This window comes from Mauremys mutica, chromosome 10, assembly GCF_020497125.1.
Source record: "Mauremys mutica isolate MM-2020 ecotype Southern chromosome 10, ASM2049712v1, whole genome shotgun sequence".
NCBI classification, from domain to species: domain Eukaryota; kingdom Metazoa; phylum Chordata; order Testudines; family Geoemydidae; genus Mauremys; species Mauremys mutica.
Genome location: NC_059081.1, coordinates 16685878 through 16710364, shown reverse-complemented (window position 1 = coordinate 16710364; position 24487 = coordinate 16685878). Strand labels below are relative to the sequence as shown.

The following is a 24487-nucleotide window of genomic DNA, read 5'->3' as shown; positions in this document are numbered from 1 at the left end:
ACACCAACTGGGTGGCTGCCCTTGATTATTTCCAATCCAGTTTGTCCATCCTCCAAAAGATACTTTAAAGAAAAAGCGTTCAATAAAACACCTTCAGTCCAGACCTCTAAGGCTTTTTAACAGAACCTTAATAAAAGTTCAAAATTTGGAATTACTTTTCCAGAGCAGAAAACATTGCATTTTGATCAGTGTTAGAGAGAGAACTTTTATTACAAAGTTATGAAAGTCTTGAAAGTAGGAATGAGGACATTTTGTGGAAATCCTCCTACTACTTTGCCTTCCCCCAGCAACCTGCCCCACCGTTTGTGACATTTCAATAAGATACACAAAAACATCTTTCAAAATGCAGAACATTTTGGGAAAGAAAAAGATGGCTTGTTCAACATTAACATTGACAAATTCATGTTCTTGTCATGTAAATAAATTAACCTTTTAAGTGTCTAACATACTGGGCTTTGAGAAACTGCAGTGAGGGAAGGTTATAGAAAATGATGCTTATCTCTTCTGATTTTTTTTATAGAATAAATGAATGATTTCAGCTAAAACTATGCAAGAAGGAATCTATTGAGAATACGTAATATAACACTTATTTGGGATACCAGATTGCTGCCTCTGAACTTGCTAGCAAAGCAGTGCTTACCTTCCTCAGTTGCCGTGTATTGATCTAAAAATCTTCCTTAAGCCTTGTCTCTCTTTTTCCTCCTACAGGCAAAAGGTTAGAGTTAGATAATAGTATTAATTTTCCAGACATCTGCACATGTTTTAATAGCCTTTGGAAGGCTTGAAATAGTTTCTGTTTGCCCACCACAGGGCTAAAATACCATTAAGGCCTGGATTGAAGTAATACATAACAATCGTAGTCTCATAGTTCAACTTGACAATAAAAAAGCTAATTTATTTTATCAGAGATTTAAATTAATGTGAGAAATTCCTCTCTTAATAGGAGCTGGAATGCCATTCCTGCAGAGGCACATGTGCATTTTGTATCATTATCCATACAAATTTTAAAGACATAAAACTGCAACAAACCTTGTATATACATTTTGTCCTGTACCCTGTTTGTGTGAGTGTGTGAGAGAGAAAGAGAATTATGTGCTTATTTTCATTCCAGACATCAGTATTTTTGTTCCTGACATTATCTCTACTGAAAATCCCTTCATTCCTAGGCTCACTTACTTCCCTGACTCAACATACAGACGAAGAGTGAGCGAGATTCATGCCATTCTCTGGCCCTTAATAATTAATGTTTTCCCCTGGAATTTGTAGCATGAGAAATAATTTTGTGGGGGGTTATGTGAATTTAGTTTAAATTAACTTCTAAAATATACATAATGATTAAGATATTTCTGAATACTTGAGGAAATGGTCTTGAGATTCAAAACAGTTTTCATTTCTAACTCTATGGTGGAGGAAAGCTTTAGCTTATCCCATTATAAAGTGATAAAACAGCATTTGATAGCAGCAGCTTGTGTGATAAAATGATCATGGCAGCAGTGAGAAAGAATCTAATAAGGGAATTGATCTGCAGATTCCAATTCTGTAAGAGCCAACATCGATCAACATAAATGTCAATAACAAGATCGTATTGAGGTCTGCCTAATTCCTTTAGATGATTTTTGGTTCTAGTGACAGAGTCAGGAAGTGAATGTGAAAAGAAGCTTAAAACTATAAGAATCACAAAGACAAAGGCCAACACTACATTATACTATACATGATATATCACTGGCTATCCTGATATAAGCTAGTTATAAGATAGAAATTAGTTAATAGTATATAATCAAATAACTTCTATATTATACAGTGCATATTTTATAGATGGAACTTAAACAATAGCGAAGCACTTCACATTCATATGTTAAAGTACTGCACTTGGGCACCCTGGCAAAATAAAAGGCAGGCCTGCCTTTTTGTGTTAAAGTACAGATATCTTCTGTAAGGCGGGTCATAAAAGATAAATGGTATAGTTCTTCCTTGTCATAAAAGTTAGAAGCATAAAATGGTATTCTGGAGTGATTCTGACCACCCTGAAATGTAAATGAAAAGTCTCTGAAACTGTGACTAATCGAAAAAGATAAGGTGTCATAACTTGCAGAATTCTATGTTACAATTTTTCATATACACATAACTTGCTGCATCTGTGTGATTTTGGCCATCACACAATAAAGTGGGAGGAAAATTTACTTCATTCATTTTAGATCAGTGGAAAAGTATTTATGAAAAGTATTTACTGCTTTTTATGTGAAACAAATGAGCACAGAAAGTGAAGACTGATATTTAATAGGAGGGTTGAACACCTCAGAATGCATTTTTCAGGAAAGATGCTGTCATGAAATACTCAAGGAGACTTCAGTGAGCTCAGTGAAATAATTAATTGCATTAATGGTTTACATTTTGGCTAACTGATTACCAAGTTATTGGTGTAAAATGTTGACTCTACAATAATTATAAACCATAGGGAACTTTATACATATTTTTCCCAAGAAAACAAATTAGTTGATTTTATCGTTGCTGCTGTATTTACACACTCCTAACTTAATGCTATTAAAATGAGAACTAATATTTTGGAGTTCTCAAGACTTGAAAACACTGATATAGTTTTAAAATGAAAGCAAGGATCAGAGAGGATTACATTAAATCTTTCAGTGTAGCTTTTATTTAAAGCAGTTTATAAAAATTAATAAAACTAGGGGGATTTGGAAGAGGAATAATTTTAGGCTTATAGTAACACAGGCAACTGAAGAATACAGAGAGAGATTATGCTATTTATGTTTATGCATCAAATATGTGCTTAATACCTCACAATTTACACTCTAGGACATTTAGGAATTTTTGCTTTCAGCTTTCTCCGTACTTCAGAATCTAATTCACTGCTTTTGCCTATCTTTGAAAGGCTTGATTACAACAAATTGTAACAAGTCTGTAGAATCTGAAGCAGACACAAAACTATTGTTTTATATTTTGGGGTGGATTTGCCTTGTTAACAAGATTTTCTGACGTAATCTTCCATACAAATGTTTGTAATATCACATGCTTGTACTTTGTCTTGAATGTTGTCAGTTAAGGCTCAGTAAACTCACCTGGAGGATTTGCCAGCAAAACTGACAAGCCACTATTAAGGGTGGGTTTGAATTTAGTCTGGCATCTTTTGTATCTCCAGACTTAGTTTTTAACAACTTCATCTTGACCTGGGAGGGGAGGGGATGAGAAATAAACAAATTAAAACTTGAACAGGGAAATACTTTTGCTAGATTAATAGAAAATCAAAATAAAATCCACTTGACTTGATGAATTCTCTATAATTGCTGGAAGCTCTTTTTTATACTAAGAAATTATTTGGCTTACTGAACTGTATTTTACAGTTAATCCTTTAATATTTATTTTGTGTATAACTTTCCCCACTGTTAATACTGAACAATATTGTAAGCTTGTAATTTTGTTCCTTACATTTCAAACAGCTATTTGTAAGACCAATAAATAACAATCTCCAACAGCTTGCTTATATCACTATGAGGCATTTCATATCCTGGGGTTCACTTACTGTAGGTTAGAAAACAAAACAAACAAAAAAGCAACTATAAGGATGAAGCTACAGGAAAATAATGATGCAACTCTGCAGATACAAACTATAAGGCAAGCTAATTTTATTAAATCTACCAGTTAGGCTATAGAGAAGAATAAAGTAATAAACCTGAATCACTGATAAGGTGGATGTTGGTATTAAATATCATGGGAGGTAAGACCACAGGCATTCATTGCATTTTCAAGACAACAGATTCCATGTAATAGACCTTTACAAGTATCACCAAATATCGTCATTAGCTACTTGTCCTGTTAGAACCAATACTCAGAGCAGTAGAAAGAACAAAAGATTATACATTATGGAGCTAATTTTCATCCATTTTTGTCTTGCATTTTGCATTCCCCCTTATGATCAGTTTTATGGTGCCTTAGAGTCATATAAGATTCCTACTCCAGATAAGATAAGGTTCTTACTCTGGTTTTTACTGTACCTTGCTTAAATCTGGGCCTGCTATGCAGGTGTGAGCTGAAGAAGTTATTCACTTGAGCCCCTGGTGGATCTACTCCCTATCATATGTTCTGTCAGCTGCCTCAGGTGAGTAACTTGTCATTCTTTTTCAGCCCCATGATTGTTCTGCACCCAAATAATGGGGCCAGGATAGGGTTTAGGTCAGCACATCTCTGGCCATGCCCACTATCCACAAGCACCCCACTCTCTTTTTTTCCCTGGCAATTGATGGTGCAAGATGGGGAAATGTCAGGGATGGGGATGGACAGGGAGACTTCTGCAGATGCAGATTGACTGGTTGGCGTCTGGCTCTGTCTTATGTATCCTCAGGACTGAGGAACTGTGTGTCTCCAAATGTTTGTTACAAAATACTCTATGCCATTTGAAGGGTGTCTGTAGACAATATTCCACCCACCCAGCCAACATTTAAAAGCAAAGATCTAACTCCAATTATGCAGAATGCAGAGGTACATGGTTTACTTCCAGTAAACATGGGCTGCATACTGTCCTAAATGTGGACACTTACTCCGAATGCTACAGGCACCTAACAGAGAAGATAGGAGAAAAGTGAGTTTCCAATCCTCATGTTCATTCTCCTGAAAATGCTTTTTTTTTTTACCTGAACTTTTTTTTCTGCTACTGAGAGCCATGCTATTTCCTCATCCTCTACTGATGGTCTCTTTGCACAGAAATTAGTGAGATATACCTTTGGACCTTTTCTGTGCAGCCTACAAGATAAGACCACATTTTATTTCCCAGAAACTGGAACTACTGGTGTGGAAAGTCACATTACTTCAGTCTCCACTTTGGAGCAAAAGCAGATGAGGCATCTTATGAAATAGACATGCATGTGCCATTAATACTCTTTGGGGAACTTCAGCTCTTGTAGAAAGATCTCTGAAAAGTGGTAAAGAGGACAGTGGACAGTGGCATTTGGAAAAGGGCCTCTACAAATCATTAAGAGGAATGGCATATGTTGGAGGTAAGGGTAGAATGTCAGGATAAATAATAAGGATGCTGTTAGAGAATTGGGAGGAAAAGAACTTTGAAAATTTAGACCAAGCAATGCCCTTGAAATGATATTAGGTAATATCAGTAGTCAGTATGAAAAGAATTGCGAAAGAGCATATGCAAACAGAACAGCATTACTGTGGCACTGCATTTCCTGGCAATTCATAAGCAGCAAGAGGAGGTGAATGCAAGTCCTTAACCCACCTGGTTAACTGGGGGAAATGACCAGCATGGAAGTCACTATTACCATTATAAACTATGAAAATAGAAAATAAATGAACATTCTTGTTTATGTACTGAAAAGTTAGATTAAACAGTATTTTGCAATGGATATGAAGTTCTGTTTATAGTACAGTAATTAATTTGTAGAAAAGCAGGACTTAATTCTCAATGTTCCATTAGATTTATAACTTCCAAGATCTGAAATAAGTAAGTATAGCTAACTGTTGTACATAATAATAAATTCATACATTTTTGTAGATCAAAAAGAGTAGTTCTCAGAAATTTTCCAACATTTCATAATATTATAATTAAGGACGGTGAGATCTGCAGTAAGAACCATTTCCAATAGCATCACTTTGTAAGAAAACACTTTAAAGCATCTTTGAGGTTTTCAGTGCACTTTTTTGCTCTTTAGTTAAAGCCCACTTCCAATACATGACCAATTTTGCTGGTCTCTTTAGAAGGCAATCTTCACCATATGCCAGGGTCTGTAAACACTTATTTGTGTAAAACTGAAATCCATTAATACTTTCTGAGGCTGAAATCCATTTTACATTTTTTATTTTCAGTGTTTCCTTACACATAATTTGCCCCTTCTTTCTGAGTATTAAGCATATGAAGAATACATGCTTAATATTTTGGTTGAGTAGTATTTGGTGAGAGTTCTAATCAAGTTAATTTTGCAAGGAACAGACATAAGATGTCCCTTGTCTCCCTGAAAACATTTCTGTGCATTCTGTGCAATGCCCAGAAAGACAGCAGGATCTAATTCCATAATGGAGACATTATCTTTAGGAACTCCTATTAAATTAACTATAAACCAAATCATAGTGTTTATTATAGGTTTTTTGGGGGTGGGGTTGTCGCATTATCTGCTATGGGGAAATAGAACTGTTTCACAAGTGTTTTCTCTTTTTGGTTCCGAAGATCCTATAGAAATAAAAACTTGCTTTAATAAAAGTTTTATTTCTATAGGAACTTTGGAACCAAAAAGAAAAAAACTTCTGTAAAAATTGATACAGCCTATGCTGTATTAGCTTTCCTGAGTTTTCTGCATAGGGGCTGGTGGGAGGATAACTTTCCCCAGCTCAGGACTCTCCCATTCCCATGCATGTATGCCTCGATCCACAGCAGTTCAAGGACAATAAGGGTGATGCCACGTGTGCACCCGATTGCCTCTCCTATTTAGGCAAGGGAAGTTCATGCATGGAAGTTCTCCACATTACATTTGTCTACATCTGTCTTAAAGTGTGGCGCCAAGACCTGGAAACAAACTCCAGCTGAGAAGAGTGAGACAGTTACCCACTGAGTCTTACATATGACATTCCTGTTAATATACTCCATTATGATATTAGCCTTTTTCACTACTGAATCACATTGTTGACTCATATTCAATTTGTGATCCATTATAACCCCCAAATTCTTTTGTGATTTGTATGATGGTGAACATTTCCAGTATGATAATTACTTAATTTGTCTATTTGATACAGATATGTAGTAGTATTATAGATCTTGAGAACCCACTTTCCTTTCTTTCTTCTCTATTATTTTGCTGATTTACTTTTATTATTTAAAGGCTCATAGAGTTTAAGACCAGAAGGGTTCATTAGATCATCTAGTCTGACCTCCTGTATATCATAGGACATTAAATGTCACCCATTTACCCTTGTATTGAGCCCAATAATTTATAACTTTTAACAATTTACTTTTTTAAATTAATTTTAGGTTGTTATTTGAGCAATTATTTCTTTTTCTTTTCTGATTTTATTTTCTTCTTGCTGATTTAGTACGCTGAGTGAGCTGGCATTATGTTTCACAAGAATGATATAGCAGTGTACTTAGTTTCATGTGATAGTTATTGTTATAACAAATTATATTGTTCACTTCTTTATTTACCGCCATTTGTATTGCTAACTCATGTACAATAATATATTTATTTTCAAAATATTTTTAGGGACTGACAAACTCTGAAGCAAGTCTTCAGGATGTAAAACTCCTGAAGTCGTATTTCCAGTATGTATTCTTGGGAAATAAACATTAGTGTCCATTCCCCTCACACATCCCCAATTTTCCAGTCTAATGCATGGCTTAAAGTACAGAAACTTGCACTAAAAATCCTCTGCAAGGAGAGACCAGGAAGTTGGTCGCTTTGGAGGAAAGACATTCCTTTTCAAAGAGCCCTACCTAACAACGCCTTTGCATGGCATCAAGGATTCCTGTGTCTGAACCAATTTGAATTTTCTGGTGGCTCAACTATACAGTTGGGAGACTTTCAGTCAAAGGCTAACTTTGAGTTCATTGTAAACCTGTGAGCTTGGAAGGTGTAACTAGTCAGTATTTAAATTTTGGGCAAACATCAGCCTGAAATTACAATAACAATATTTTAAATGGTTCACATTCAATAACTGGAGAATAGATATAACTGACACTGCGTTAAAAGACATGTACACTGGGTGTAATAAATATTTATAATGAAAAATATACTGAATTCAAAGTGTTTGTGGCTTCTAGTCAACATTATGTTATAGGAAATATGATTATACAGAGTATTCATCATTCAAACAGTTTCCCATAATCTTACTGAAACATGATAGCACCAGTTAAAACAAAACACTGAATGAAAACTAAATGAATATGTAACTCCTGGAAAATTACTCCCAAATTAATAAATAGTGGTTAAAAGTACTAAATTGCCTGGAATAGAAGTCAGTTTGCAATAGTGGATGTGAACAGCAAAGGCTTTAAGAAGAGATGTCTATTTCTGGATGATTCATTCTCCAGAGGAAGAAATTGTAGAGGTGAGTGCCTGATAAGCAGGCTGAGCACTGCATCTGGTGCTGAGCTGAAGCTTCAGTCCCAGTTTGCAGAAGCCTGTGTAGAGCTGCTCTGCCACTGCTCCAGTTGGATATAGGTAGGATTAGCGGTTGCAAGCTATTGCTTCCCCCTCATACTAATATTTGTGGACCCATGGATAAACAGTTTCTGGGTCCACTGCCTTGCCCCACTGCACAGTCTCCACATTCCCATAGGGTGTGTCCTACACAGTGTAACCCAAGATACCAAGTTTCCTTGGCAGGTTTTCTGCAGCCTCTCCTTCACCCGTATCCAACACCCACAGCCACACACGACATGAACTTAGCAGTTCCAATGTCTTGATTCTGCCGTAGTTTCAGGGAGGGGTGGGCAGGATCTTATCAAAGGGCCTGACCCAAAGCTCATTGAAGTCAATAGGAACCTTTTCATATATTTCAGTGGACTGCGGATCAGATCCCAAGTATCTATAATCAAAAAGCTTGGCTCACATGACCAGCTGGACAGCAGATATTGCTATTTTTTTCTTTTGAAGTCATTGGTCAAGAAACAACATTCAAATAAATCATACATTTATGATTTATATGATAAGTTAGACTTATTCTACACAGAAAGCCTTGGTAATTAGTGTACAGATTAATATGGGGGAAATGGCATCAGGTTAGCAGGCTTTCCAAGCAAAACTGAAATAAAGGACTGCATATGTAATTGAACAGCATGTGAATATTAATGCACAAAATCCTCTGAGTCCCTTGCTCCCTGATGCAATTATTTTCTATTCATATTAATTGTTCCTAACAGATGACATTAATGACTTTGAGTTAAAATGTGTGCAAGGCAGGGCTTCACAAGATCAATGCCATTTAGAAATAGGGTCACTTTTATAATCACTCAGGCTGTAGCAACTGCTAAATAAAACAAGGTTAATGTGTTGATTGCTTTATAAATGTTAATTTCATCATTCATTTTTATACTTTTTTAATTCAAACTTGCCAGACTCTATGGATAAATATGATTGTGGTCCTATTACTTTGTCATTGTTGCATGTGAAATCATGATAAGTTGTGAAACAGTCTCAGGGATAAAAAGTTCAGGGTTTTTTGGATGAAAAATCTTCGTGCGTCAAGTCCTGGACTCAGTAAGCAGAAAATGGAAAACTTTCAAATTAGGACAAGTGCTCTTTTACCACAGGGTTTTATTCTCCTTTGAAATTTAACTGCACAGTTTGGAATTTTTAAAATGCTGATCTGTTGCATATTTGTTAAATGTTTATGCTTTGGTCATTCTCTTCTGCCAGAAACTGCATTCACGCATCTTAGATCTCTCGTCTGGGGATTTGCTTTCAGATGTAGAAAGGAACAGAAGTTTGATACAATCACGAACTACTGGTGTTCAGATACATGTGAGTCTTTGTGCTGTCTTTGAGTGCCTCATTTGGAGCACTCATTTCTGTCTGTGAAGTGCGATGTCATGGGTGAGCCATTGTTGAGACAGATAACAATACTTTCCTTTCTTCTGTTCTCTGAAATTCAATATCATGTCTCTGGTTGATATAGTACACAGAAAGTGTCACTCTTTGCAAAAAAAAGCATAAATCTTGACAAAGTCCCCAAGATACCTTTTTGGGTATTGATTACATCTCAGAATCTCTGAGAAATGGTCAAGGAGCTTTTTATTAAAGCCCATGCACCATATTATTCATCCTACTTTTATGATATATTATGTATGAACTTTTAAAAATTCATGGTCTCTGCAGTTTTTTTTTTATTTTTATTTTTTTAAAGATGGGGTTAGCTTTGTGCTTATTTGGCAAAACTTTAACCAGTAGGGCTTTCATGTTTCAGTGGCAGAGAGAAAAGTAGCTTTAAAAACAAAAGTCACATAAAGAGAGAGAAATAAAGCGGATGAGAACAGAAACTGAGCCTTTCTGTGCCTTTCATCTTAAAGTATAAAAGTGTCATCAGAAATGTAATCTCCTTTATAATAATACATATTTTAGTGGAAAGCCATTGTTTCAAAGGTTCACAGAGATGTTAATGACCCTCTATACAATCTGTAATTTAGCCTTCAGGTTAGATTTTTCTAAGTATGCAGTTTTCTCTCTGCAATTGTTTGATTCATTCAGTTGTCTTTCCTTTCTAACAACAATTACATGTTTAAATTATACTCATACAGAGAGCTTTTGTACTCTAATTTCATTAAAGGTGATGGTTTAGAAGTCATGATTAGGGGGGAAAAGTCAGATTATGCAATTCAAATTAATTAACCAATGTGCAAGTTAACTATATGTAATTAATGCATCATAAATATAATCTTTAAAGGTTTTCTAAACAGAATTTTTAGAAAAATTAGACAGCTCATAGAAGGAAAACCCAACCTTTTAAAATTTAGAAAGTTTGGAGAACATTCTATTTAGAAAGAATTCTAGTGATGCACACAATGTTTTCCATGTTATCTTCCTTGCTGTGAATATTAAGGGTATGTACATGAAAATATTGTTTGCTTAGATGTCCATCTGCTTCTTATTCTGAAATCATAGGACCTGATGTCCCTCTCCTCCTTAAGGCACAAAAGGGGAAAAGGGGATGGGATGGGAAGGCTTGCAAAGCAGCAGAAGGTGGAGGGAGGCGAGGTAGGGTTCTGCAGCATGCTATGTGCTCCCCTTCCCCAGAATTTACAGCAGCCCTTCCATGCAGGTACTAGGCACTTTGGACATGTCTGGCCTGTTATATGGGGTGGAACCCAGAGTGCAGCCACCGAACATTGTATGTTTATCTAGCACCACAGCTAAAATGCCATAATAAGCAGAAATCAATGCTACTGTTGGCCTCCATGCCTTCTGCCTGCAGGGGAGGATGCAGGCATAGCAGGGGGAACTAGTGACAGCAGAGGGAGTGAATGATGCCAATGGTGAAGAGAGAGAGAGATGTATCAACAAAGCCAAAGCACTCTATTGCAAAAATGCAGAAGCCTGTGCTCTGTGTATTACCTGGCACTCTGGAGAGTTTGAAGGCCAGTCCTTCTGCACCCCTTTCACTGCTTAGGAGAACATGTGTCGATAACTCCCTGAGGTGAAACTCGCTGCTGCTACTGCTCACTGATTTTTCCCATCCAGGGGTTTTGTCCATGACAGGGAGTGATGATTTGCCATGTCGTTAGGTTTGTCACAGACAGAGCATTATGATATCACTTGAGGAATGAGCAGCAGTAGCTGACGAACTCCTCAGCAATAAAAATTGTGTTCTCAGCCAAACGGCCTTTGTAGTAATAAATGGGGGGAAATAACACATACAAAAAGCAACCCAGAATAGAACAGAGTATATGGAGAACGGTCTCTAAATTGAATATTTTCCAAAGATTTCTATGAGGCATTTTATACATCCATTGAATCTATTTGACAGTTCTGCCAGCTGCTCATGTATTATATAACCTTAGATTTGTTTGTATCCTATTGGGATATAAATGTAAAAACACCCATCTAAGCAAAACTACATCAGGCTATAAACAAGAATGGAAATCAATAAATATTGCTTAAGGCTTGGTTGTGAGGTTATTTTCTAGTTATAATGAAATTCTAAGCCAACTTTCAGAAAAAATGTAGTAGTGTTGCTCTTTGGTATTCCTGGTAATTAAAAAAGTTTCTGATTCTATATGGCATTAGAGGATATCATCATAACAGAATAACAGTGCAGGCACTTAATGTTAAAGAAAGTCTAGCGTTGTTAGGCACAAGAGTACTAGTTTGAATACAAATTAAACACATCCTAGATACTCCTACAAAGGTTTAATATTTTACCTAACGTGCTATCTGCTCTTCATTAGTCTCTTCCTCAAAGCTGGCATTTAGTCACAGTCAGCTGAAATTGCATTTGGAGAGGGGCGATAACTACCCAAGTACTAAAGGCAGCCATAAAGTGTCAATAAATTGCATAAGCAAGAGGCTTCAGCTGTCTGAGAGTGACACAAAGATGGATTGTCCTACATCAGAGAGTTTCTTAGACAAAGCTTTGGACTAGATAGGAAACCAGAATTAGACTGTAATGGAGAGATTCCATTCTCGGTGGACATTCTGTTTGGGACACTAAATTAATTTACCTTGTCCAGTTGGTAGAGCCTCATCTGTTACATTGTGGGGCTATAATGCAGTTGTCAAGATGTACTTGTACTCTTATAACTTAGTTTGTGATATCTTACTGGAGCATGCTGCTAATATCTACAGCAGAATTCAAACAGACTCAAAATACCCTTGCAGAAAGACCAGCAGAATACTGAAGCCACAGTAAATAAATAAAAAGAATTGGAGGGATTGATATTTTTTTTCTGTTCTAATAAAGCTAAACGTTACATTGTTTCTTTTTATTTTACATCTGTTCATTAATTTTTACCAGATCCTAATGGAATATTATGCAAGTATAAATGGCACACTTGCATTTTGCCCTATTAACTAAATCAATCAGGTAGAAAAGAAAATGATCTGTTTTTACCCATAAGATTGTTGCATTTCTTCTTGTGTTTTAGGAATGCCAGCAAAATGTGAAATCCAGTATACCTGCCTTGAAATGCCAGAGTCAATTAAATATGACAGGGCCCAGTCGCCTATATCCCCGGAGCAGTTGTAGTAGCAGTGAACTCTCTCTATCAAGTGCTTGCAGTGAATATTCCAGTGGCTCCTCCTACACTTGGAATGATGGAAAGATGTGCAGTAAAAGGGTAAAGCAAATCGATTTGTTTCATTTATTAACTCAATTCATCTGAAACAAGATTCATAGATTCTAGGGCTGGAAGGGACCTCGAGAGGTCATCGAGTCCAGTCCCCTGCCCTCATGGCAGGACCAAATACTGTCTAGACCATCCCGGATAGACATTTATCTAACCTAGTCTTAAATATCTCCAGAGATGGAGATTCCACAACCTCCCTAGGGAGTTTATACCAGTATTTAACCACCCTGACAGTTAGGAACTTTTTCCTAATGTCCAACTTAAACCTCCCTTACTGCCCATTGCTTCTTGTTCTATCCTTAGAGGCTAAGATGAACAAGTTTTCTCCCTCCTCCTTATGACACCCTTTTAGATACTTGAAAACTGCTATCATGTATCCCCTCAGTCTTCTCTTTTCCAAACTAAACAATCCTAATTTTTTCAGTCTTCTTTCATAGGTCATGTTCTCTAGACCTTTAATCATTCTTGTTGCTCTTCTCTGGACCCTCTCCAATTTCTCCACATCTTTCTTGAAATGCTGTGCCCAGAACTGGACACAATATTCCAGTTGAGACGTAACCAGCGCAGAGGAGATCAGAGGAATGACTTTTTGTGTCTTGCTCGCAACACACCTGTTAATGCATCCCAGAATCAAATTTGCTTTTTTTTTTGCATATTTACCTTGTCGTCCACTATAACCCCTAGATCCTTTTCTGCCATACTCCTTCCTAGACAGTCTCTTCCCATTCTGTATGTGTGAAACTGATTGTTCCTTCCGAAGTGGAGCACTTTGCATTTGTCTTTATTAGACTTCATCCTGTTTACCTCAGACCATTTCTCCAATTTGTCCAGATCATTTTGAATAATGACCCTATCCTCCAAAACAGTTGCAATTCCTCCTAGTTTGGTATCATCTGCAAACTTAATAAGCATACTTTCTATGCCAATATCTGAGTTGTTGATGAAGATATTGAACAGAGCCGGTCCCAAAAGAGACCCCTGTGGAATCTCACTTCTTATACCTTTCCAGCAGGATTGGGAACCATTAATAACTACTCTCTGAGTATGGTTATCCAGCCAGTTATGCACCCACCTTATAGTAGCCACATCTAAGTTGTATTTGCCTAGTTTATTGATGAGAATATCATGCGAGACCGTATCAAATGCCTTACTAAAGTCTAGGTATACCACATCCACCGCTTCTCCCATATCCACAAGACTCGTTATCCTATCAAAGAAAGCTATCAGATTGGTTTGACACGATTTGTTCTTTACAAACCCATGCTGGCTATTCCCTGTCACCTTACCACCTTCCAAGTGTTTGCAGATGATTTCCTTAATTACGTGCTCCATTATCTTCCCTGGCACAGAAGTTAAACTAACTGGTCTGTAGTTTCCTCGTTTGTTATTATTTCCTTTTTTATAGATGGGCACTATATTTGCCCTTTTCCAGTCTTCTGGAATCTCTCCTGTCTCCCATGATTTTCCAAAGATAATAGCTAGAGGCTCAGATACCTCCACTATTAGCTCCTTGAGTATTCTAGGATGCATTTCATCAGGCCCTGGTGACTTGCAGGCATCTAATTTTTCTAAGTGATTTTTAACTTGTTCTTTTTTTATTTTATCTTCCAAACCTACCCACTTCCCATTAGCATTCACTATGTTAGGCATTCCTTCAGACTTCTCTGTGAAGACCAAAACAAAGAAGTCATTGAGCATCTCTGCCATTTCCAAGTTTCCTATTACTGTTTCTCCCTCCTCACTGAGCAGTGGGCCTACCCTGTCCTTGGTCTTCCTCTTGCTTCTAATGTATTGATAAAAAGTCTTCTTATTTCCCTTTATTCCTGTAGCTAATTTGAGCTCATTTTGTGCCTTTACCTTTCTAATCTTGCCCCTGCATTCCTGTGTTGTTTGCCTATATTCGTCCTTTGTAATTTGTCATAGTTTCCATTTTTTATATGACTCCTTTTTATTTTTTTGGTTAAGCCAAGCTGGTCTTCATTTTCTATCTTTCCTACCCAGCGGAATGGAGCAGTCAGAAATTTCTGAACTATTTGCCTTTCTTCTTCTTCTCCCCCTTTAAATCTTCTCCCCCTTCATCCCTTTACATGATTATCAAACTTGTTAGAGTTTGGTGGGGGGGAAATGTGAGAATGTGAGAGGAGCTGTCCGAACAAACTTCAGGCCTCCTTAACTCCTTAAGCTATCTGGCACAAGGGCTGAGTGTCACATCTGGGTGGGGAAATTTCATGCAAGGCCGGGGCAGGGGGTTGGGGTGTGAGAGGGGGTGCGGTTTGCAGAAAGGGGCTCAGGGCAAGGGGTTGGGGCAGAGGAGGAGTGTAGGGTCTATGAGGGGGCTCAGGGCAGGGAGTTGGGGTGCAGCAGGGATTTGGGGTGCAGGCAAGGGGTTCAGGGCAGGGATTTGGGGTGCTGGATGAAGAAGGGGTGTGGGTTCCGGCCCGGCGCTGCTTACCTGGAGCGGCTCCGGGGTGGCAGCGGCACGCACTGCCTGCCTGTCCTGACCCTGCATCGAGCTGCTCCCGTAGTTTGCCCACCCCTGGCCTACAGAGTACAACATGCAAAAAAAAGTCTGTGCATTTACACATGAGGCCAAGCTGTGCCACACTGGCTTCATTTGGGTTCCTGGATTTAATCAAGGGTAGAATTTGGTATATTTAGCAGCTTTAAAAAAAAATATTGTTATGGTTTAGGAGGCAGGAAACATATGAACTGAAAGTGTTTGCTTCCACAATGCATAGGAAAAAAATAGATCAGAAAGGAGGTCTCATGTGATCTAATGGGCTTAAATAGAAGAGTTGGAGAGATTTCAGCTTGAATCATATAGGGAAGCTTAGCCCCTTGACCCTAATTGTTGAGTTACCTCAATGCAAAGTGCTAATGCATGATGAATTAGCACACAACACTGGGAGCATCACCATCACGTGCCAAAGGGTTAAGCAAGTTGAGCTCATATTGTTTTTAATCGTTTTCTATTCTCCCTGTCTCTGCATTAACCGAGCATATTGAATGGTAGGCTTCTTCTCTGAACAGCAATTTCTTGGCAATTTTGGATTTTCTCCAGGTTTCTTGTCAGAATGTTTCATTTAGTTTCCTTTTCTAAGCATGCTAACTTCAAAGTAGGCTTTTTGAGAGAGGCTAGACTAGGGAGGTAAAGGGGTGAAGGATTTGGGAAATGGAAACTTTCAGCTCTTAGGTTCAGATATAACTAGGGCCCTACCAAATTCACAGCCATGAAAAACGCATCACGGAGCATGAAATCTAGTCTCTCCCGCCATGAAATCTGGTCTTTTGTGTGGTTTTACCCTATATTATACAGATTTCACGGGGGAGACCAGCATTTCTCAAATTGGGGGTCTTGACCCAAAAGGGAGTTGCAGCGGGGGGGGGGGGGGGGGTGGTCATAAGGTTATTTTAGGGGGGGTCACAGTATTGCCACTCTTACTTCTGCGCTGCCTTCAGAGCTGGGCGGCCGGAGAGCTGTGACTGTTGGCCAGACGCTCAGCCAGCATCAGCACAGAAGTAAGTACTGGACCATGCCACTCTTCTGTGCTGCTGCCTTCAGAGCTGGGTGGCCAGAGAGTGGCAGCTGCTGACCAAGGGCAGGAGTGAAGGTAACTTAAATGACTTACTGATACGCAGGGTGGCTGGGTCCTGGGCCAGGTTGGGGGGGCCTCTGGGCCCCCAGAGGGATGGGGCCTCAGATGGAAGGGGCAGGGCTGGGGCCAAAATCCTCCAGCCAGCCCTTCAGCGCTGCCCCGCCCCCGCTGCACGAGGCTTCAGCATCGATTTAAAGCACCCGGGGCTCCAGCCGCAGGTACGGTGGTGGCAGTGGCAGCTGGGAGCCCCACGCCCTTTAAATCGCTGCCAAGGCCCCGGGGTAGCAGTGGCATTGGCTGGGAGCCCTGGGGCTCCGACAGCAATTTAAAGCACCCGGGGCTCCAGCCGCAGGAGCAGTGGCGGCAGCAGCGGCCGGGAGCCCCAGACCCTTTAAATCGCCACCAGAGCCCTGGGTAGCTGCGCTTTTTGCCCCCCGCCATCATAAGCAGCCCAGCCAGTACGGTCGGCACTTTCTTACCGATTCACCGGACCGGACCAGACCAGCTTACCTTCACCTCTGTCAAGGGCCCAACTCTGAAGTAAGAGTGGAAATACCATACCATGCCACCCTTCTGTGTTGCTGCTGGCAGTGGCTCTGCCTTCAGAGCTGGACTCCTAGCCAGCAGCTGCCAATCTCTGGCCGCCCAGCTCTGAAGTCAGGGTGGCAATACCATACCATGCCACCCTTACTTATGCACTGCTGCTGGTGGCGGCTCCCAGCCAACAGCCACCGCTCTCTGGCCACCCATCTCTGACTACAGCACCGCCACCAGCAGCAGCACAGAAGTAAGGGTAGCAGTACTGCAACCCCCTCTACAATAACCTTGCGACCCCCGCCCCCAACTCCTTTTTGGGTCAGGACCCCTACAATTACAACACCATGAAATTTCAGATTTAAATATCTGAAATCATTAAATTTATGATTTTTAAAATCCTATGACTGTGAAATTGACCAAAATGGACCATGAATTTGGTAGGGCCCTAGATATAACCCTGGTAAATAGTGACTGAAAGTTACCATCTTATGTATGTTCAATGGAAGAAGTTTGTGGTGTGAGTAAAGTACCCAGTAGACAGTTGATCATCTCAGAAAAACCACCAACACACTTAGCATTCTAGAGTTCAAAGACTGCGAGGTAGATTCTTGGCCCTGCTCTGCTATTTGTGCTCAGCTCAAGCAGCACAAAAGGAGCATGCCCCTAGCTGTGGATTTTGTTTGCATTGAGGAGCCTCCAGGGAAGGTAAAACAGCATAGCTGGCTCCTATGCTCCCCTCCCTGCAGCCCCCTACCCAGGGAAGTGAGAAAGAATGTGTTGTTGGTGGGAAAGAGGTATGGCTTGACCACTCTGCGTTTTGGCTATCCTCAGCTGGCAAATGTTTCCTTGGGGATCATTGCCCACTGATAGATCTTAGAGCAACACTGCTTTAAACTGTGCCCTGGGTTGGGGCCTGACGGAGAAGCTGGGTACAGCAGAGAACCTGGCAGGGCCGGCTCCAGACCCCAGCGCGCCAAGCGCGCACTTGGGGCGGCGTCCCAGCGGGAGGGTGGCAGGCGGTTCTGGCGGACCTCCCGCAGGCATGTCTGCGGAAGGTCCGCTGGGACCGCGGCTCCGGTAGACCTCCCGCAGACGTGCCTGCGGAGGGGCCGCTGCTCCCGCGGCTCCGGTGGAGCATCCGCAGGCATGCCGCGGAGTCTGCGGGACCGGCGACTGCTAGAGCACCCCCCGCGGCGTGCGGCCGTGCTTGGGGCGGCGGAAATCCTAGAGCCGCCCCTGGAACCTGGCCCAGAATTACCTGCTTGTCCTTTGAGGTGGTCCTTCTCGATGAGGCCTTGAGGCACAAAGATGCTCACATTGCCACTGCCTCTACCATTGATAAATGGGTTGTTTTATTTTCTCAGGACATTCACTCCAGCACTTTTCACAAGCATCACAGTCATTTAAAACAACGCAAAACATTTTAACAAGAACTATTCCAAGCAAGTTTTACAAATCACATTGAGGTTTGGCCTTCACTGTGAATCTGCTTTATGTTTAGAATAGTAGAATCCATAGACTCTTATGAAGTCACAACTAGTGCATCAACTTGCCAGAGGAAGATATTTCCCTATAGTATATTTTTCAATAATTTTTCCAATGTTGTTTTAGAAATGTAGCTTTGACCATATCCTAAAGGGAGCACAGTGTATGCAGTCAGAAGGGTAGGAAATTTCTGTAATATTTAAGGTAAAGATACATTTGCTATAATTTAGTAAAGTACCACAGTCACACTCTATCTCACTATAAGAAAATTGCCCTTTCTTTTCTAGCTATGCCTATCTCTAGCTTTTGCTCAATTTGCATTTTTGTTTGCTGTTCATACTCAAGCATTTTCTGTTGTATTGCGCGTCCTACCTTTTCAAAAAGTAAGTTGAAATAGGCAGAAAGAGAGGAGAGTTCCATGTAGAAAACTATTGGGGACTGTATGGGAGCTCAGGGTTTTCCTTCAGTAATAGACACCAAACTCTCTGGTTAATAAAAATAAAATCTCTTCTGCTTTCTGGGTTGCTATACTTACTTTTGGTTGTTAGCATATAAAGCCAAACAATAAACATAAGACCTACAACCGACTTCTCCTATCTCAAGTCCAAGCATCAGTTATAAGAAAAGACCCATAAATGGTCCATAGTGCAGAACCTTTCCTAGTTGTCTTCTGGGCTGCGTGGTTGCCTGAGTCACATCTAGGCAAGAGCAGCTGCTAATACTGTTCTTAACTGCAGGATACAAAGCCCACTTCCCAAACAACCCCACTTCTTCACTTAATAATAACAATAGTAACAAACCCCTATATTAGGTACTTATAGGGCCCCGTTACCTCACAGACTTTAATGTAGAAGTAGAAGTAGGGTTCGTGAGGTTTCCTCCCAGGGCCCAGCATGTCATAGTGGTCTGGAGGTCATGTAAATATGCAGTATTTACTATATATGCTGTGTAGTCTTCCCTTATTCTTTTTCCTTATATGTGAAATGGCAGATCACCTGACCATAAGTTTGCATGCATGAGTACAGCCCCTTCACTATCCTCTGTTCTCACTTTTTATTCACTCACCTCATTGATTTCCATTTCCTCTTTCCCCTAAATTCAAGCCAACTATCCTCATTCTCTCCCTCTGCTTTCCCAATCTCTCTCTCATTCAGACATTCCCTTTCTCTTTCACACTCAAATTTCTTCTGCTCTCTTTCTGTCTTACCCCTCTCATCCACATTCTCTCTCTTACACACACCAATCACCCTCCCTATTTCACACTACTATGAAATACTGTGTTAAGAAAGAATATTGTCATCAATTCCAAAGATAGCAGTTTGTCAAGATGAGACTTAATACCAAATGCAATTTATAACCAATTAAATAAAAGGTATTACTTTTTTTCTTACCAGCATATTCTTATTTTTTAACAGTCATCTATGAGCTGGGATAAAAGAATAAGCATTGGTTCTTCACTCCCAAGCAACCTCTCTAGTCCTACAGGCGATCTGCCTCCAACTCGTATCAAGGAAAACCACATTTTGGAAGGGCTGAAGAAGTTACAGAAACGAAAAATATTATTTGAACCATCTTCAGTAATATCAAAATGGGGTTACAAAGATTGCATGGACTCCAATGAAGGAATATATTCCCCTGGAATTAAATGTGGCAGCCATGAAGAACAAACTCATTGTAAGCCAATGGAAATAGGGAGCGTTTGCATCGAGCACAACAAAACTTTCACTTATGATTCAGATTCACATGATGATGCAGATGATGAATCTTCATCTTTAGTGTTGCTGCATGAAGTACCAAGCAAAGGTTGCAGGCTCTACTGTAATAAATTAGCCCACAGTATTTCTGACAGTCTATTTGGTTGGGAGCCTAATGGGAAACATTTACCAGAAAAAGGTTCATATTTTAATTCAAAGGAAAGACCTGAAAAACTAACTAGTTTTGTCAATGATTTTCAGTCAGAGGTAAAATCATGCACAAATGTTAAGCTGCCTGTACTACAGCTAGATCAAAGTGCTGCTAATCTTGGTTGGAAGGACCTTAATTTACAGTTTTCAGATACTGATGACAATGAAGTCATGGATGAATTACATATAGAAAGCGGTGATGAAAAAAGTCCATCGGAGTTGTTATTAACTCCCTTTACTGACAAGCATACAAAGAGCTCTGACATGCTTGCAGGGACAGAAAATTCTCAGTTTGTATCTACTGATGGAGAGGAAAAACAAGTATCCACTCAGTCAGATATTGGGCCAAAGACATGTAATTTCATTAAACAACAAAACTTTATAAAAAAGACTTCTTCTGAAGAATGCACTACTGTAATATTTGATGCTGAGGATGGCGAGCCTATTGAATTCAGTTCACATCAAACTGGAGTAGTCACTGTGACTAGAAATGAAATTTCCATCAACCGACCACAAAGTGAGCCCAATGCAGAATACATTGAATTTATACCTCAGGGAATAACTAATTTGCAGACAGGAACTGATGCTAGAAACTACACTGTTTTAGAAACACCTGAAGATGAAATCGAGAAAAGGACTCTTCAGAATAATGTAGGGAATGAAAATACAATTGTCCCCATGACATGCAGTGAATCTTTACACTTTGGAAGAGCATTGTTGCAAAATACTCTGCGACAAAAGCTAGTGAAGCCAGTGTACAATGTATCATATAAGGCCAATTCCATCTCCACTGTTCATGCAGGTATCAATCAAAAACAAAACTTGACTAAAATACCCAGCAGAAGTAAGTTTTCACCACAGAAAATTAAGATGACAGATAGTGGGGAGTCTACTGCAGCCTTATCATCTGGCCCAACAACCCTAGAAAAATCACCAGTTTTGCTGCCTATGAAACTGTCAAAATTCAAAAAGGCACAAAGTCCAACTCATAATCTGGATTCGAAAATAGACATAGAGATTCCAAAGCGCCCTGCCCATCTTCCTCAAAATTCTAAAATTCCAGGCAAAAGTGATTGGACAAAGAATCCAAAGAGTGAAGTTCCAGAATCGCCATTACTGCCTCGGCACCTTATAGAACCCAGTGACTATGGAGAGCCCCCAACCAGAGATATTCATTGTGATTTAGCAATTGTAGAAACTCGATCCCCATCACCCCCCACTCCTCCGGGCCGGTCAACTTCACTGTTGATAAAACCAAATTATGAACATTCTCCACCTTTATCCATAAAGCCAGGCACAACTGTTCCCAATGAAACAGCAAAAAATAGTCTTAAATTATCACCCTTAAAAAGAATTGCAAACCCTATTGCTTGTCATAACCAACCTAATCGTGAAATGCTAACAACAAATACACCTTTCATGGCCAAAATTGAATTAGTTCACCTTCAAGAGAATGGAGAAATGAGCACACAAAACATGCTTCAGCAGTCCCACAGCTCCCCTGGAACCTCTCAAGGGCCTTCCAAAGTTTTCACAAAAAGAGCTTGCCCCAAACCCTCTAATCAGTCAGTATTCTGCAGCAATCAGGAGCTTTCTAACTCAGGATTACGGACAGCTAAGACTTTCTCTCTAGCTTGTGTGTCACTGGAAACGGTTTCCTCACAAAGCACATATTCGGGCAAAAAAGGACTATCCGATGGCAGTGGAGTGCCTCAGCCACAAAAGATGCCAAACAGTCTGCCCACATCTCCACAATGTCAAACAGCAAATAGTAGCGAGCGTCTTCTATCTCATGTTAACCGTTCCTCATTGCCACTATCGTTTCATGGCAGTGACACGACAAATGCTGTCCAAATCCCTCATGAGAAAGGACTGAAAACCCGTCTCCCTGTAGGACTGAAACTACTTGTAAAATCTCCCCAACTCCTCAGGAAGAGTTCTACTGTACCAGGGAAACAAGAAAAAGACAGTATAAATGCAGCTTCCAAAAGCAATGTGAGTTCATGTAAGTACAAGCAGGATGAATCCATGTGTCTAATCAACATGGAAACAATGGGTACAGAATTAAGAGTCACTAAGGCTGATACTGAAATAAGAGATAATTTTTCCATGGGACTTACTATTGATACAGCATCACCTCACTCACCTGAAAACTGCAGCATGATGGTAGACAGAGGAGATGGATTAGAAAACAAATTAGTTAAGAGATCTGTTTCTTCTAGTAACAAAACATACTTAAAACCGGCTCTGGGAATGAATGGAGCAAAAGCCCGTAGTCAAAGTTTCAGCATTCATACAGGGGAAAAGCCAGCTACCCCTGTGACAGAAGGGCTAGGAAAAGTACGGACTCAGATTATTACTAACACTTCTGAAAGAGGAAATTCTTTAACAAGGCAGAACTCTACCATGGAAGGATTCCAAATCAAGGCCAGTCCTGGGTTAGCAATGGCATCAGAGACCCTTTCAGATACTTCAAAAGTCCCAGAAAAATTCTATTCTAGACAAGGTTCTGATGGAAGCATGAGTAGTTCCAATAGTCAGCTTGGTAGCCCAAGCAGACTACCATTCAGAATATCTCCAAAAGTGGACTCGTTTCACAACATTTCAAAATGTGAGGGAAACAAATCACCTTCTCAGAAAGATACACCAAATATATTTGTCCACAATGAAAAAAGCAGTGAGAATTCTAAACAGCATCCACTAAACAAAAAAAGTATCATGCAAGCGGAATTGGAGTTGGAGTCATCATCTACTATTCCAACAGAACAAATTTCATCATTTCAAAACTTGGATGGAATACAATATCCTCGTAAACGTGAAGCAAGCAAGTCACAAAGACAAGAAACCTCTTTAAAGATATCAGAAAACTCAGAGGTTACCAGTGCTTTGAGTTCATCTGTTGTGCAACCTACAATAGAAGAAAAAGTCATGTTGTGTATCCAGGAAAATGTGCAGAAGGGCCAAGGGCAAAACAAGTCTCCCACCACCGAGATGAAACAAAAGACCGGGCCCTCTATAGCTAGCTGGTTTGGTTTTCGTAAGAGTAAACTCCCAGCCCTGAATGGTAGAAAAACTGATGTTCCTAAAACAAAGGTTGAAAAGAGAGAAGCAAAAGGTTCAGGTTTTGGAAATAAGCAGGCAAAGTCAGAGAAAAAAAAAGATAAAAAGAAAACTGACCAACACTGTGAAGCAGAAAATGAATTTAATAAGAAAACCGAAAATAGTGACATTTTAGATGATGTTTTGAAAGGGAAAAAGAATACAAAAGCTTCGCAAGACATCCCTGGCCAGATTAGGTGTTATCAAAAGAGTGCTTCCTCCACCATCACATGTTCAGCAAAAGACAGTTTTATGAAAGAACTTTTAAACAGGTAATTACTTTATGAAACAATTTGGGATGTGCAGTTTTTTTTCTCTCTGCAGCTATATGTGCATCCTCAGTGTTAAACAGAATGCAAGAATGTTTCTTCTAGACCAGGAATGCATAGTGTAACCCAAACACCTGCTGGGTGTGGTGTTTTGTCCCATGCAGTGGCCCCGAGACCAAGCTCATGCACTAAGCTCCAGAGGCTGCAGGTTGAATCCCACCTGCCGACGATTGGGATCTGTCAGTGTTACAATAGCAGCATTTGTTTTGTACATATCAAGATTTTAATCTCTGGGGGAAAACGTTAGCAATAAAATTATAATCTGCTTCATGTTAGTTTGTTAACCAAACCAATGGTCTTTGAAATTAATTTATTTTATAATTGGAGATATACCAGTCTCCTAGAACTGGAAAGGACCTTGCAAGGTCATTGAGTCCAGTTCCCTGCCTTCACTAGCAGGGCCAATTTTTGCCCCAGATCCCTAAGTGGCCACCTCAAGGATTGAATTCACAACCCTGGGTTTAGCAGGCCAATGCTCAAACCACTGAGCTATCCCTCCTCCCAAGAATGGTAAATTTGATCAAAGATTATAGGAATTCAAACTATACCAGAAACCAGGAATGTAGGCATATGGTTTGAAACAGGAAAATGATGTACATGTTTTTTATTTCTCCCATTTTCAGTGACTGTAACCAGCAAATGTGTATTTGGTAACTAGCCAGAATTAATTACATTTACAGCTGCCATAACCTTAGGCCACAAAGACACTCAACAATCATTGTACAGTGATTCCCAGTTTGCCCCACA

The 24487-nt window shown here is 39.8% G+C and overlaps 1 protein-coding gene and 1 long non-coding RNA gene across 2 annotated transcripts in view; one reads left to right on the top strand and one right to left on the bottom strand.

Annotated features, from left to right (window-relative positions):
• Positions 1 to 24487, top strand: part of NCKAP5 (NCK associated protein 5) — a 338664-nt gene that overhangs the window by 244313 nt on the left and 69864 nt on the right. Inside the window, exons 9-11 of the mRNA XM_045033131.1 lie at positions 12590 to 12781; positions 15728 to 15730; positions 19824 to 23683. Of these exons, the coding sequence (XP_044889066.1) occupies positions 12590 to 12781; positions 15728 to 15730; positions 19824 to 23683 (4055 nt within the window). The remainder of the gene's footprint in view (positions 1 to 12589; positions 12782 to 15727; positions 15731 to 19823; positions 23684 to 24487) is intronic.
• LOC123378876 lies at positions 639 to 11197 on the bottom strand. The gene is made up of 3 exons (XR_006582773.1): positions 11061 to 11197; positions 3078 to 3185; positions 639 to 702 (listed from the first exon to the last, which is right to left on the bottom strand). It is a non-coding gene; the product is annotated as an uncharacterized LOC123378876 (long non-coding RNA).